General features: G+C 37.6%; 1 protein-coding gene across 2 annotated transcripts in view; it reads left to right on the top strand.

Annotated features, from left to right (window-relative positions):
- The window catches only part of NFKB1 (nuclear factor kappa B subunit 1), a 122069-nt gene that overhangs the window by 19669 nt on the left and 85327 nt on the right, over positions 1-17073 (top strand). The window contains exons 2-4 of one of the 2 annotated variants that reach the window (XM_061164321.1): positions 5630-5675; positions 10091-10166; positions 14483-14520. In XM_061164321.1, the coding sequence (XP_061020304.1) occupies positions 5637-5675; positions 10091-10166; positions 14483-14520 (153 nt within the window). In that variant the 5' untranslated portion in view covers positions 5630-5636. Of the gene's footprint in view, positions 1-5629; positions 5676-10090; positions 10167-14479; positions 14521-17073 lie in introns of both variants that reach the window. The other variant, XM_061164320.1, reaches the window with a different exon arrangement.

Below are 17073 nucleotides of genomic sequence, written 5' to 3'. Positions count from 1 at the left end.
AATTCCATAATTAAGTTAGAAAATTAAAACAAATTTATACTTAAGGAATAAAAGTCTCTACTATATATGGGTCTGAATTATCACTTTAGCAATTATGTAATGTATAACTGGATGAATGTAGCTTAATTATAATTAACAATCTCCTATCAAAGGACATATAAATTGTTTACAGTTGTTTGCTGCAGCTCAGGTGGTAAAAAGCTTGTCTGCAACGTGGGAGACCTGGGTTCAATCCCTGAATTGGGAAGATCCCCTGGAGAAGGGAACGGCAACCCACTCCAGTATTCTGGCCTGGAGAATCACATGGGCTGTACAGTCCATGGGGTCGCAAACAGGCAGACATGACTGAGTGACTTTCACTTTCACTTCACTTCATAGTCTTGTAATTTTTTTTCACTCTTGCCCATATAATTCTTCAGTACACATTTCTAGAAGTGGAATTGCAGAGTGAATGTGGTTGTTCAGTCGCTAAGTCGTGTCGGACCCTGCAACTCTATGGGCTGCAGTCCCCGGTCTAACCATCTCATCTGTTGTCTAACCATCTAGCTGTCTAACCATCTCATCCTCTGCTGCCCTCTTCTCCTTTTGCCTTCAGTTTTTCCCTGCATCAGGGTCTTTTTCAGTGAATCAACTCTTTGTATCAGTTGGCCAAAGTATTGGAGCTTCAGCATCAGTCCTTCCAATGAATATTCAGGGTTGATTTCCTTTAGGATGGACTAGTTTCATCTCCTTGCAGTCCAAGGACCTCTCAAGAGTCTTCTCCAGCATCACAATTAGAAAGCATCAATTAATTCTTCGGTGCTCAGCCTTTTTTATGGTCCAATTCTCACATCCAAACATGACCACTGGAAAAACCATAGCTTTGACCATATGGACCTTTGTTGACAAAGCGGTATCTTTGTTTTTTCATACACTGTCTAAGTTTGTCATAGCTTTTCTTCCAAGAAGCAAGCGTCTTCTAATTCCATGGCTGCAGTCACCATCCACAGTAATTTTTGAGCCCAAGAAAAGAAAATCTGTCACTGCTTCTACTTTTTCCCCTTCTATTTTCCGTGAAGTGATGGGACAGGATGCCATGATCTTAGTTTTCTTAATGTTGAGTTTGAAGCCAGCTTTTTCACTGTCCTGTTTCACCCTCGTTGAGAGGCTCTTTAGTTCCTCACTTTCTGCCATTAGAGTGGTATTATCTGTATAGTGGAGGTTGTTGGAATTTCTTCCTGCAATCTTAATTCCAGCTTGTGCTTCATCCAGCCCAGCATTTCACATGGTGTACTCTGCATACAAGTTGAATAAACAGGGTGACAGTATGCAGCCTTCTCATACTCCTTTCCCAATTTTGAACCAGGCAGTTGTTCATGTAAGGTTCTAACTGTTGCTTCTTGACCTGCATACAGGTTTGTGGCGTGAATAGACACTTTTATTTGAATATTTCACATTATATGTAGTACATATATGATATTTCACATATGTAGTGTGTATATCTTGCAGCATGTTTCCTCCAAAAAATCCCTCCATGAAAAGAAGCTCCAGTGTATTCTTTCTTTTTATTAATTAATCATCCAACAGAGAGATGATGAAAAGCCACTCTTTTTCTTGTTATTTCATCCAAGATGAGGTACTAAAATTACACCTCAATGGTGTCTATTATGACTGAAAATAAATTTGAAAGCGGAGACACTTTCTATCTGATTCCCAACCACATCTTCTGAATGGCATCTAAGATTCTGTTTTTCGAACTGCAGATTGTGAAGTCATTTTAATGGATGTGAGAAATTGTCATTATTTTTTAATTAAATCAAATAGAATGTATTTTCTTACAGTGAGCTCTGGTCAAGGTGTGTGTATATACCTTTCCCCTGGTTACAAGGAAGGGAGTGTCACCAACTCTACCCTTAATGATGCAACCCTGTAACCTTGGTTTTGCAGCCCTCACTAAGACCTCCTTGTGTTAGCCTCTGATATCGGTGGTGGAACTGTCAGAGATGTGCAGAAAATAATCCATTAGGTCTTTCATGCAGAACTCATCACATATTCAGAACTTATCCAGTTATAACATTAGCCTCTCATGTGAGGAAAAAAAGTTCACTGGGGAAGATATTTTATTTATTGCTAACTGGCTACATTTTCCGTTTCCCTTTCCATGGTGTGAAAATGTTTCTGAAAGCTCGCTGTTGAGGGAGAGAGATGCGGAGTTTAGGCCCATCTTCTCACAGTTCAGTGTCTCCCTTTCTGTTTCGGGGTCCGTCCTCAAAAGCACAGAACTGTGTGCAAAGGGAAAGTGAGAGAAGGACTGGGGGAGCAGGAAGGAAGTAGGGACTTTCCCTGGTCTTTCCTAATCCTTCAGTTCCAAGGGCTTAGTTGGTATTTCAGAATTTTGAAATAAAACCTGCTCTTACAATTAATGCAAATATTACTCAGTGATTCATCCTTTCCAAATAATTCTTGGTTTCATCTGACATTTTATTTTTAAATCATGAATTAACAGTGACATCACTCCCAGGGTACTCTTACCTCAGCTCTTCACAGGGAACTGTCTTACAAAGGCCAAGTTCAGATTTTAACCATCATCCATATCTCTTGGACTGCTTTTGGGCTTTTGAAACTATGATCTTTTGGTACAGGTTCGTACATAAATCATAGGGAGGATATTGGAGGGAGGACTGTATGTAATTGGGTGTTTTTTCCAGTGATTTGATTTAGAGATCTTTGAGATTTTTACTACAGTGGTGATCATGATAATAACCCTGCATCAGTTCTAATCAAGTAGATTTAGTTGCATTTTTAGAATTAGGGTCAGGCCCACCTTACATTAAATCAAAGGTCTGGAAACCATCCACAGGTTTAAATATATATGTTCAGTTCAGTTCAGTCGCTCAGTCATTTCTGACTCTTTGCGACCCCATGAATCGCAGCACGCCAGGCCTTAAATATATATGTAAAATCAGTGTAATCGAGATTCTGAACAGGTTTTGTCAGTTTAACAAACCAGCAGCCTCCTTTTGCTTTTGAAGACTGTGGGCTAAGATTAGAGGATTCAGGTGATGAGCCCACATTAAAGGCAAAAAATATAAATAAATAATTGGTCTTAATATTTTTCTTGGAAGCTAAGGGCTTCTGTGGTGTTCTGAGAATAAGAATTTTTCACATGGAATGTTGTAACTGGTGTTAGCCCTATGTTTCAGTGTAAGACTATTTGCTATCATTCTTCTTTTTTTTTTTTTTAATATTTATTTACTTCTTTTTAATATTTATCTATTGAAACTCTTGGTTGCACTGGGCTTCCCTTGTGGCTCAGCTGGTAAAGAATCTGCTTGCAATGCGAGAGACCTGGGTGCGATCCCTGGGTTGGGAAGATCCCCTGCAGAAGGGAATGGCTACCCACTCCAGTATTCTGGCCTGGAGAATTCCATGGACTGTGTAGTCCATGAGGTTGCAAAGATTCAGACACGACTGAGTGACTTTCACACATTTGGTTGCTCTGGGTCTTGGTTGCAGCATCTTTAGTTGTGACCTGAGGGATCTTTTAGTTGTGGTATGTGGGATTTAGTTCCCTGACAAGGGATTGAACTTGGGTCCCTACACTGGAGCATGAAATCTTAACCACTGGACCATCAGGAAAGTCCCTAGTATTCTTTATGTAACTGAAAATCATGCTAATGAATCTTTAATTTGGATGTATATGGAAGTCTATATTAAAAATCCGCACTTACAGAAAGAGTTCTGATGTAGGTGATTTGTTCTTTGAATAAGCATTTGTTGGCTAACTAATGTATTCTGAGCAGAATTCTATTTCTTTCAAAGGCCCATCCCCCATCAAAATCTTTCATATTGCAGATAAGGAGACATAGGACACTGTAGGTTAGTTGTATATCCAAAATCACACACCCAGCAGTGGCAAAACTCTTGAATTTCAAATGATTTAATTCTTCACTGTATCAGGTTGATTTCCCCCCTTTTAGCTGGCCTTAATCAACTACAGCTGTTTGTAATTTGTTAGTAAGTTTCTTGTTTTCAACAAATATTTTTCCTGCAAATCTGCTGGAGTTCTTGCTGTGGAGAACTCAGAGCTGCTCTTTTCCCCTTGTTGAAGTTGGGCGTGTTCTGCATCCTGCAAGGAACCCTCCCATGCTCCCCCACCCCTGCCCGGTCACAGTGCTGTAGTAGGAGGGGATCTCACTGGAACTTGGGGTCCCCTTGGGCAGATTTTGGATCGTTTAATGATATATTCATTAGAGTGAGGGCTGAACCATTTTAACAGAGACCCGACGGTATGCTGGGTTAAGCAACAGGGGAGCTGATTCCTTTCTCACATCACCGTCATTCAGCTGCCATTCATCATTATGTAGGTGGTAGAAGCCAGATCTTTTCCATATCTAGATTCTATCCAGAGGGAAAGAGAAGAAACAAAAACACTGAGGAAGGATGTCCAGAGCTTTAAGCCCAGACCTGGAAATGGCACACAGTAAATAGTTCTGACATGCCACTGGCAAGCGTTTCTTCAAATGACCGTCCCTGACCCCACAGGCGAATGGGGTGTACTCTGACTGAGCGTGTTTCCAGCTTCAAGTCTATTACTGTGGGAAAGGAGAGGACAGCTTCTGGTGGACCGCAGACAGCTTTAGGGCAGCCCCCATCTCAAGTGCCCTTGAATGCTTTATAGACTTCATGAAGAAAAGAGAAAACTTAGCCTCAAGTTAATACTTACTTTCAACTGTGTGTTTTTAAATCTAATTTTTTCAGGGAATATGTCTGAAATTTGATCTAAGTAAATTTAACTACAGTTAACTAAAGTTAACCTGTACATATTTAAAATAGTGATGAGTACTTCTTAAGGAAATCCAAAATGGTGTGTGATTTTTAAACACTTTTTTTATCTGGTCATGTGGCTCTTCAATTTTGTCAGGGCCTTTGGGTAATAGAAGATTGCTAGGGCCTTTGATGCATTGACATCTGGCTGGGTTGAGTAAATCTGAGACTCTAGCCTTGATAATAAAAGGCTCTTATGTTCATGCCTTTTGACTGCACACTTAGTGTCAGTGTTTCTACACCGCTCTGACAGTGAGAGGAAGTGACCTGAGACGCAGAGGGTTCTGGAGGACAGCGCTGCGTACGGCGGCTGTCCTCCCCTCACGCTGGACAAAGCACTGACCCGGCCCCCAGCGGCCAGACGGCTCCCTCTGCCTTTCTCAACTCAAGTGGCACGTAGAAAGTGGCGGGGAAGTTCTAGGACCAGGACAGAATTCACGAGGGCTTGGAAAACAACCTACACAAAGAGCTCAGTGAATCTTTGAAGTCTGGATGGCAACAAAAAGAAATGGCCTCTAAGAAATCTAATGGCATGATTTCTGTACAGAGGATGAAGGCTAGCTGTACCAAACTCCAGGACACTGTTGTGAGGTTGACATAAGGGTTGTGGGTTATACGTAACTGGTAATTCCTTGATTATGCAATCTTTCTACTGTTAGATTCCCAAGAGGAACTACACAGTAATTCCTCTTAAGGCCTTAAAAAGGGGTGGGGGTGGTTATATTTGGTCTTACTGGAATAATACAGTTTACTCCTTCATAGTGGAATTTTTAAGGTTCATTCCAGTCTTAACAGTTCGGTTTTGTATTCTTTTGATGCACAGCTCCAGAATGGCAGAAGACGACCCATATTTGGGAGGGCATGACCAAGTAAGTAGTAGTATAATCTTGCTAATAATTTTTATAACAACAGTAACTATCAGGAAAACTCTTAAAAGTGGTAAAAATTTCTTTTGTTTTTCTTGTCTGTTTACATAAGGTCTTAGAGGACATGCCATGTAAAACAACAGTATCCCTGCTGTGACACTATTGGAGCATGAAAGTTATACATGCTCCTGGTCAAATGATAGCTGTTTCTTAGGGCTGCTCTAACATATGACCACAAACGGGGTGACTTAAAACAACAGCTATATGTATTCCCTCTCAGTTCTGGAGGGCAAGAAATTCGAAAGCAAGATGGTGACAGGATTGGTTCCTTCTGGAAGTTCTGAAGGAGAACCTGTGCTTCTCCCCTAGCTTCTGGTGGCTATTGGAAGTCCTTGGCATTCCTTGGCTTGTAGCTGCTCCTCTCCAGCACATTCGTTCTTCTGTTTGTCTCCTCTGTATTTCCATACCCAAATCTCCCCCCTCTTTTCTCTTATAAAAGTACCAGGCAGTGGATTGAGGGCCCACTCTTCAGGATGGCCTCATCTCAACTTGATCACATCTGCAAAGACCCTATTTTTTTTTTTTTTCCAAAGACCCTATTTTTTTTTTTTTTAATTTTTTTATTTTTTATTTTTTTATTATTATTATTATTTTTTTCCAGTGGGTTTTGTCATACATTGATATGAATCAGCCATGGATTTACATGTATTCCCAATCTCAATCCCCCCTCCCACCTCCCTCTCCACCCGATTCCTCCGGGTCTTCCCAGTGCACCAGGCCGGAGCACTTGTCTCGTGCATCCCTCCTGGGCTGGTGATCTGTTTCACCATAGATAGTATACATGCTGTTCTTTTGAAATATCCCACCCTCACATTCTCCCACAAAGTTCAAAAGTCTGTTCTGTATTTCTGTGTCTCTTTTTCTGTTCTGCATATAGGGTTATCGTTATCACCTTTCTAAATTCCATATACATGTGTCAGTATGCTGTAATGTTCTTTATCTTTCTGGCTTACTTCACTCTGTATAATGGGCTCCAGCTTCATCCATCTCATTAGGACTGCAAAGACCCTATTTTTAAGTAAGGTCACATTCACAGGTATTAGGAGTTAGGACTTGAACGTATCATCTTGCAGGGAGGCCGAAGTATTTATTTAAAACTCATCTAATGAGGAGGCAGACTGGTATAGTGAAAAGGACTTAGAATTCAAAGATCTTAACTAAGTGCTGACTGCTCTTAAAACTTGAGGAATCACTTAGCACCCCCACCCTCACCCCACCCCATGCTCACATACAGGGGTGTTTAAAAGACTTAATGAGCAATGAATGTGCTTTGCGGACATGAAACTGTTCATTATAATTATATTAGCAATTATAAAGGGATACTAGTGTCCTTTTTTTTCTCCTAACATCATACTTGAAAAATTTCAATTTCAAGCCTATAGAAATGTTGAATAGTCCAGCAAATCTTTGTTGATTGTTAATATTTTGCTTTATACATATATGTGTGTGTGTACACACACAGAGAAAGAAATTTATATATAGTGTGTATATATATGTGTGTAATGAACCATTTGCAAGCAATTTTCAGACTCTAGGGTAATTGGAATGGCAATATTAAGAGTATTTAAAATAGTGACATTTATTCACTCATGATCTATTTATTGAGACATCACTATGTACCAGAACATTGGCTAAGGAAGGATACAAAAATGTGACACATTTCAGGAAGCTGCCATTTTTCTAGTATGAGGGACAGAGACATGAGTAGTTTCCCTGCGGTAATGAGGACTGTAGTGGTAGTCTGCATGCAGCGGGATACAAATGTCGAGAGGGGAGAAGGGCATGGTTATGGAGCCATTCCAAAGGCAGTCTGTGTAAGCTGAGATTTGAAAGGTGTAGTTTGCTAGACAAAGAGACAAACAAGTTTGCTAGACAAGTTTGCTAGACAAAGAGAGGGAGCAGTAGGTACCAGGATATCCTGGTCCAAATTTCATAATCTTTTCACACTTTAGCCACCTAAAAAAATGTATTTCTCAAATTTATGCATGCAAAGAATTGGTCAGGAAACCAAAAGTGAAATGTTTTTTGAGGGATCTAGTATTACTTCTTTAAATAAAATACTTATATAACATTCATTACTCTTCATAATGTTCTCATTGATTTAGAAAGAATGAGTATGCATTACTTTTCATATTAAGATGCTTCTTTTGAATTTTATTGTACAAATGATACAGGATAAATCTAGCAGCATTTTCTTTGATTAGAGCATGACAAACATTTGACTGCTCATATTATCAAAAACCTGTGCTTTACCTTTCACTTTTAATATGTTGTCTCTAAAGGCAAACACTAACCACCATTAGGGTTGGTCAGCTTGGTTTTAAACCATGCTTTCCTGTCTACGCACAGGAAATTCTATCAGCAAGAGATGGTCCTTTATGCCACACAAGAGTAAAACCTGCTGAAAATAGTAATTTCGAAAGCTTTTCTTTGTGGGCATTTTTGTCAGCACCAGAGGTGGGGACATGTTCTGATATTTCCTTTTTTAAAGAGAGAGGTCCTTGAGGTTTGAGGTTTTTCCCCCTTGTCTCAAGACTAATAATTTATATTTCCTGAAGTTTCCATGTCTTCAGTGAGGTCCTCGGTGTTTTAATGTGTTCTGGGATCTACTCCCCACCCCTAGCCTAATGCGCATGTAAGCTGTAGCACATGCCACTGCTTTGTTCTTCTTGTCTGAAGTAGGGCTGTGTCTCTCCTGAGATCAGAGTTTTTGCCCTTTAACCAGTCATTTCCTGCAGGACTGCAGGAAAGTTTTTTGTTCTGCGAGATCATCTTTTCTGCTCTGAGACTGGTAAATTCTCGCTATAAGACGGGGCCCATTTTTATAACAACACGTTTTTTCATTCCTTTATTTCCCTTTCAGCAAACAGTGAATAGTGTAGATGAACTTTACTCCTGAGCATAGATGTGAAACACATTTATTGTTCCTCAATTGAAAATTTGCATACCTCACAACTGGATCTGAAGCGTTCTTTGTTTAAACACTGTTTCTTAGTCTTGATTTAATTAGACATACTATTGATAGATTCTTAGGTACCCAAGAATGGCCAATAATATGCTAGTAAGGAAAAGGAGTAAAACATTGGTGTTTATTTTTAATGCCTGATCCAGCACATTTACTAACTAGTGTATTATAAAAGCTGAAGTGTGTTTGATTTCTGTGCTGTCCACAGACATTTCATGGATAACTTATTTACACTGAAATAAATACAAAACTCAGAAACACAAATTTTAAATCCTGAATGAACTAAGTAGGAAGGAAATTTACTCTTGGGATAAGTCATTTTTAGTAGCATTTCAAGATAGATTATAATTCAAGCACAATATGTTGTTTACCCACTGTATTGGTTTTCTGGTGCTCCTGTAACAAATTGCCACAAATTTAGCAGCTTAAAAAACACAAATTAATTCTCTTACAGTCTGGAGGTCAGAAGTCCATAATCAAGGTTTGGCAGAGCTGTGTTCCTCCTGAAAGTTTTCCTTACCTTTTTGAATATCTAGAGGCTGCTTGCCTTTTTTGGCCTGTGACCCACCCCTTCCATCACTTTAGCCTCCTATTTCCATTGTTACATCTCCTACCGTTCACTTTGATCTCCTGCATCCCTCTGTCAGGCCCGGCCTGGATAATTCAGACTAATCTCTCCATCTCTGTATTCATTAGGAGATAGCATTCCAGATTCTAGGGGTTGGGATGTGAATGTCTTTGGGGGAGCCATTATTCAGCATATCAAACCCACTAAATTCCAGGTATTTTCATTATGCTAGGTAAATGAAAATGAGAAATAAAAAAAGATGAGGGAGCTCAGTGCACAGTTAATCTGCTTTTTGGACTAAGTTATATTTTGAGTTTTTCTATAAATTGTTCCAGGGCTGCTCACTGTCTGAATCTTTCAGGATTTGCAGTTGGATGCTAGAGTAGGAGTTTATTTACCATTATTAAAGAAATACAGATTTCTAGGATTATATTCTCATGTTTATATTTCTAAGAGAGTATAAGCTTTAAATCATTTATTCAACAAACATTTAAGTACCTACTCTGATAAATATACACTGGACCCTGCAGATACACCAGTAAGCAAACTACACTAGGTCCTTATCTCCGTGGACTGTACGCCTGGGTTGTTCTTCTGAAATCCCTTTGTCACACAACCATAGCCCAACCCCATGTAAAGTTCTATACACACGACAACTTAGTTAGGTTTCCTGAGCATATTTTTAAAATTCTGATTTAAAATATTTTCAGGTCTTTGTTTTTGTTTTTTAGTTTTTCTTACTATAATTAAGTTTTAGGTTTTTCAGATTTCTAATACAGTGTTGGAAAAGTAATGATTGAAATATTTAAATTTTCCTTTTTGTAGATGTTTCATCTGGATCCTCTGAATCATACAATGTTTAGTCCAGAATTATTTCAACAGGAGATGCCACTGCCAGCAGGTAAGAAAATTCTTCATCTATTGCCTATCATTTTGCTTTTGCTTTTTTTAAAATTTGATTTTTTATACACTCTCTTATGAAGTCAGTGGGTTACCTAGAAAGTAAATGGTTACCTAGAAAGGAAATGGTGATTTATGTTTTAAAAGTCAGTTTTCAGTATACTTTTTTGGACTACATTTTTTTTTTCTTTTTTGGACTATGTTTGCACAAACATGTTTGATCCGAGTTACCCATTGTATCGGAGAAGGCAATGGCAACCCACTGCAGTCCTGTTGCCTGGAAAATCCCATGGACGGAGGAGCCTGGTGGCTGCCGTCTATGGGGTCGCACAGAGTTGGACACGACTGAAGCGACTTAGCGTCAGCAACAGCAACCCATTGAATGACTGATAATTTTTGCTCATATCTGCTGGCACAGCTCAAAAGGAACTTCTTTACTGTGTGGGATTTTTTTCCTTTCACCCAATCTTGTTATCTCTAGGGTCTTTGTAACTCCTGTGTCCTTTGCCCCAGGCACATGAGGCAGTCTCAACTCTCAGATCTGTTCCCAAAACACTTACTTGAGTACCTACTGTGTGCCAGCTAGTATACCACACACCGGGAACATAAAGTGTACAAAAGTCATAAAAGTCATCTCGCTAGAAAAATTACTTTTTAAAAAACTTCTTGTTTTATGTTCTGACCAATTGGATAAACTCATGATAATCATCTATCCTTCTAACATGACTGTTAATTATCCCCATCAACAAGTTATTTAATCTCATATGAATGATTTTTAAAAAATCAGTCTCTGTTTTTATTTATTGCTTTTTATGTAAGCTTGCTGTGATAGCTCTTTTTATGTGTTCCTCACATCACCAGAGGGACTTAACAGATGTTCAAAAGCTGTGTGACTAAATTTTGGAAGTTGTATATAAAAGAGAGTTTTGTAACTACTGAAGTACATTAGCTATTCTATTTACCATGGACTTGCTTATCCTCAATGGGAGACTTCATGCAGTTTGTATCGTTGTCATTTAAAATTGCTGTTATTACTTTGTGCTTCCTTTTCATTTTTTATATCAGGTGTTCTTTTGCATTTTTATATCTATTATTTCTAGAAGTTCATGCAAGGGGAAAAAATAAACCTGCTAAACCTTCAGCTTCATTAACTTCACTAAGTGTATTGCTGAGTCCTTTCTTTACTCTATAGATCATAGCTGAGATGTCCTCAAGTGTTGTACAAAATAAGCTCTAGATCAGCTTCCTGTGAGTTACTAAATGTCTTGGTAGCTTCTGCGTTTTCTGTGATCTTCTTATTCTGGGGGTCAAAGTCTTTTTCTTGGTTCTGATGGTTTATTGAAAACATAAAAGTTACTGCTCTCAGGAAACGTATACTTTTCCATTTAATGGCTTATAGATGCCAAACAGTATCCTGATGCAAAGGATTTCCTAATGTTTTTATTTCATCAAGTTAATTGATGAAATAAATTAAGAGATAGAAAATAAGAGAAATAAGGAGAAATAGAAATAAGGAGATAGAAATAAGATTATTGAAAGAACCAGCTCAGTAAATATTCTGTAGTCAGAGTTTCATGTTATAGGAATTATTTAGCCATAATATTAGAAAAAGGCTTCCCAGGTGGCATTCCTGGTAGAGAACTTGCCTGCCAATGCAGGTTTGATCCCTGGGTCAGGAAGATCCCCTGGAGGAAGGCATCACAACCCACTCCAGTATTCTTGCCTGGTTAATCCCATGAATAGAGGAGCCTGGCAGGCTACAGTCCATAGAATTGCAAAGAATCAGACATGACTGAAGCGACTTGGCATGCATGCACCATTAGAAAAACTTTTACAATTATACTTCAAAATTGTATTTTCCAGTTATTACCTCATTGTTTTTTATTGTCACATACATGTTCCCTCTGCATTGCAATGGCATACTTCAGTTTTTTATAAACCAAGATTTATGGATGTTTTATTCACATTTTAAAGGAATGGAGAGGTTATATAAACCAATATTAACTTGTAATTTGCATATGGACTGTTTTATCTTCTGTATTTCTTGAAATCTAAAACCATGCTACTTGTTGAAAACTCTACGGGATATGGCACAACTGCTAGGTCTATAATATCATGCTGTAATTTAAATTACTCTGCACAGTAGGATGTCAACTCATGGCATAGAAATGCAGCCAAAGAAAATTGGCATTAAAACAAATATATGCATAGCAAATCTCGTTTTCTAGTTGATTTAACGTTTTAGTGTATTCCCTGAAAGAGAAAAATTGTCCCTTTTCACTAATGGAACTACCAAGCCTTAATATTTCATGTGTTTAGAAGAAATTAAACCATACAGCAAAAATAATAACAAAACTTTAAGTATTTTTCGAAGAGTTACTAAGAAGTGAGAGACTTGAAGTCTGATATAAATGTGCTCCAATTCCTTTGTATTTTCCATGATATCCAAATGTTGCTTAATTTTTTTTTTTTTGCTGAAGTATGGTTGATTTACAATGTTGTGTTAATTTCTGCTGTGCAGCAAAGTGATTCAGTTATATATATGTATACATTTTTCATATTCTTTTCCATTTTGGTTTATCACAGGATATTGAATGTAGTTCCCTGTGCTATATATAGTAGGACCTTGTTGTCAAATGTTGCTTTCTTAAAGACTTCTCTTCTTCATATGTTCATTTAGTTTTCTAGAGAGAATGTTTATGACTAGATTTGTTGAAATGTTGTATAGACCTTATTTAGCAGTGTGAAAATATTTATGTTTCTAATCAGTTTTATCTCGTTAGAAATTAAATTCTAGTCATTTTTTAAAATTTTAAAATTCTAACAGTTTCTTTTCTAAAAAGTAGTTGAATATATCCAGGAACTAATGTCAGACAGAAAAGAAAAGGTAATTTACCTAAATTATATAGCATTGGTCAGTCCCTACCCTTTTTTCTTTTCTTGTGTATGTTTCAGTTCAAATTCAGTTATTTTTCAACTGACTTCCTTGTAAACTTCTTGAATAATAACAGGAAATAATTATACCTTAGTTTCCTACAGTTCTCTGCCTTATCCTGATTCATCATAATGCTGAAAATAAACATAAATCCTCTCTCATTTATAGTTTATTTTTAATTTCAACCTGAAAGTTCAGCTCTTCTTCATAAACTTATTTATCTAAAATAACAAGTCTTGATCTTCTGGCCTAGAGACAGTGAAGATTGAAGTGGACACAGAAGCATCCTCCTAGAAATTGTTTAGTACCATTTAAATTTACATTCAAACAAGTGAGAAACACCATGAGCCTTTATGTATCACAGAGCTATGGGTTATTATACTTTGACATGACATAAAAACCAGCTGGGAAGCTTAGGGACTAAGCTTCATATTGAATATTCATATTGAATAAATTTGTATTTATACTGTCAGAGATTTTTATTTTCCTTTGAGTTTCTAAACTCAGGTATAGTCAGGCTATCATTAAGCTTCTAGTAATCTTTGTTCTTATTAGTTGGTATACATCCATCTAAATTATTTTCAGAATTTTATAAAACACTTATTTTGGAACAGAGTTTATATGAAAGTACAATATTCAAAAATTGTACACAGACATCAAAAGCTATGAGTTAATAAGAAGAATCTACCATGTCTGATAGACCAAATTAAATATGGGAGAGAGGAGGAACAAGCTACCAGTTAGGGAATGAGGGCAGTACCTATGGATTCAGGTATTGACAGGGAACCCAAAATTTGGTGTAATGAAAAGCAGGTAGCCTGAGATCATTATCTGTGTGTTTCACACATGTAGGTTGCTAGCTCAGTCTCTTGTAATTTCACATTAAGCACGTTTTCTTGTGAAGAATGGAAGTCAGTGTCTGATGCTGTGATGGCAAAAGAAAATTTCACAGTGACCAGGAAGTGGTTGCTGCTTTTAATTGGTATTTGTGTCATTATTAAAAATGTTTTGTTAGTGGACATGACTGTGAAGGTTGTTGACGTCGTAATTCTTGCCAGATGTCATGCCTTTTGTTGGGTTGTGCAAGATGCCGTCACCATTCACCAGACGTCTTTACGGTACAGTTCTAATGGTGTAAAACTGTTATTAAATAAGGTAAATTTAATATTCAGAAGAAGAAGATATGCCTTGTGGAATTTTAGCTAAAACATTTATTTGAAGCCTCTGTTTAAAAACATAATTTCAGTTTTTTTTTACTTGCTTTGTATATATATACATACATATATATATATATATATATATATATTTTTTTTTTTTTTTTACCAAATTTGAGAAGCCTCACAGTTTCTTTTGGTTTCTGTTTGTTGTTTTGTTTTTAGCAGATGGCCCATACCTTCAAATATTAGAGCAACCTAAACAGGTAAGAAGACTAAAGGGATGGGACTTTCTCTTTAATTGTTAGATCCATAAGTCTAATATTAATACCTCAAGCACTGAATAAAATAGTAAATGAATTTTACAAAGGAAGTAGCTTATCTAGAAGATCAACAACCTGCCAAATTATGTAACAATTGTATCATCGACTTTCCTTTTCTGTTAGTCATTGTTCAGACTGTCCTGAATCTCAGTACATAGTTCTATAAAACTTAAGTATTGATCCATGGTATCCCATGATCTCCAACACTTTGACTTACCAGTCACTCCTAGAAGAGGTGTAGGTTATCTCCACTCATTTTCATTTATAAGGAAATGCACATACGTGCAGTTCACATCACTGAGTCAGATGCTTCCTCCATGTCCCTGCACACTTTTGAGCCTTTCTCCATCCTTAGGAGCTACAGCCTTTTCTATTTGGAACATGTAACCTGAGTTACTAAAAGTACTGGTAGGGTGTGGATAAAGTCCTAGAATAGACAGTCGAGTTCTCTCGGGTCTTAGCTTTAGGTCTGGCCTCTTCGGAGTCAGGAGAGGAGCGTTTTATTTTATTGTGCTCTTCCCTGGCGGCTAAGACAGTAAAGAATGTGCCTGCAATGCGGGAACCTAGGGTTTGATGCTTGGGTTGGGAAGATCCCCTGGAGGATAGCATGGCAATTTACTCCAGTATTCTTGCCTGGAGAATTCCATGGACAGAGGAGCCTGTGGGCTACAGTCTGCCTGGTCGCAGAGTCAGATGTGACTGAGGGATTTCACTTTCACTTTCCTCTTACTACTGTTATTTAGAGAGGATACCTGGGAATTGAAATGGCTTCCTTACCATGTCCCCATGGGTAAATAAATATTTATTGGAAATTGGATGGGACCAGTGCTATGAAAGAGGAGGGAAGAGAATCTTTAATATCTTCCCGTAGTCATTAAGGGATGAAGTAATGGTATAGTCCTCTGTAGAATGAGGACAAAGTTAGTAGATCTCTTACTGGATGTGCTTTTTATCACACCTGTGTGAGACTGAGGATGCGTGTGCCTGCTTTCTTGCAGCTGTCTCACCCAGTACTTTTCCTAAATGTTTTTAGTAGCTCAGGCAAGTAAGCGTAACACTTTTGTATTTGTAACATTTAACAAATGCCAACTATGTCAAGATCTTAAAGTATACATGTGGTTATTGTAATCATCGTATAACATATGTATTTGGATTTTGGTCAGAATATAAAGGATATGAGTATCTTATCTATGACCAAATAGACTATACTTATGAGGTTGAACTTTGATAAAAGTTTTTGGTGTGGGGACTGGAGTACCATATGAGACTTTGGGACATTGTTTTAATGGCTCACAGGTGACACACCCTGACCCCACAGGCTGCTGACATGACTTTGCTTTATCCCCATTCCCAATTCCCTATCAGTGCGGTGAGTTCTCACAGGAGGCCACCAGTTTTCCCAAAGGACCCTCCCAGTGGAAGTTTATCCCCTAACATCCTGTGCAGTGTTACCTGGCCTCCTGGGAAATTTCTGGATAATCCATGAAACCAAGAAACCAACTAAAATTTACTTGTCTGCATACTAGGCAAAATGTGTTTTTCAAATATTCATTTTCATAAGCATAGAGCTACCATAAGGTTTTTAAAATGCAGTTTCTTACTGTGGGTCAATAGTCATAAGGAAAAATTGACGATTATGATTTACCTGAAGGGTGAGTTATGTAGTTCCAAAATTCAAAATTTAATTCACTGTTGGTGGATGTGTTAAAGCTTATCTGAGTAAATCAATGTGCTTGCTTACCAAACTGTAACACTGTGATGTCTGACTCCAGTGAAAGTAAGAAGGTTGTATTGAAGTCAGACTTTCTGACCGGATGGATGAAGCCTTGCCTTTGAGGTTGATGACTCATTTTAAGCAAGTGGAGTTACTGAGATGAATGGCTGTGGATTGGCAAGCCTTTAATCTCAAAAATTTAGAATCTGAAATGCATCCTGACTATGCATTTGAAGACATCCTAGTTTCCTTTTAAAAAATAATAATAAATTTCTATCTTCAGGTTATACATTCCTTTGCATAGAAGTTTAGATACTTTTATCCAACTATGAATGATATATGTTGTTTTTCAAATGATAAGCAAGGCATTAAGACAGGTCTCTTTACTCATATTTTACTGAATGCCACTCCTAATAAGATGTAATAGTATTTGTTTCTCCAACTGTCCTAAAGTAACTTTATGATTAAAGATAATTAATTACTTTATTGTTTTAAAAATAAAATCTAGAAAAATTTTCTTTTTTCTTTGGCGTCTCTGCCACAATTTTCCCCAGCTTTGGCAGAGATGAGTCATAGCATAGACTACTACTGATCTTTAGGACAGCTAGTTCTGTTGCATATTATTAAGTGCTAATTATCTAATATTGTTTAAAAGCTGAAGTTGTGTTTAAACTGATTAGCAGTCAAGTAAATCCCTATTTTATGGTTAGCCAATTCCGGAGGCTGACTGTTGCTTTTTCACGCTTTTAGAAATTTCATTTAATTATTGAAAATAAGCTAAC

This window comes from Dama dama, chromosome 17 (assembly GCF_033118175.1).
Source record: "Dama dama isolate Ldn47 chromosome 17, ASM3311817v1, whole genome shotgun sequence".
Lineage (NCBI taxonomy): Eukaryota > Metazoa > Chordata > Mammalia > Artiodactyla > Cervidae > Dama > Dama dama.
This window is presented reverse-complemented; position numbering and strand designations above follow the sequence as displayed.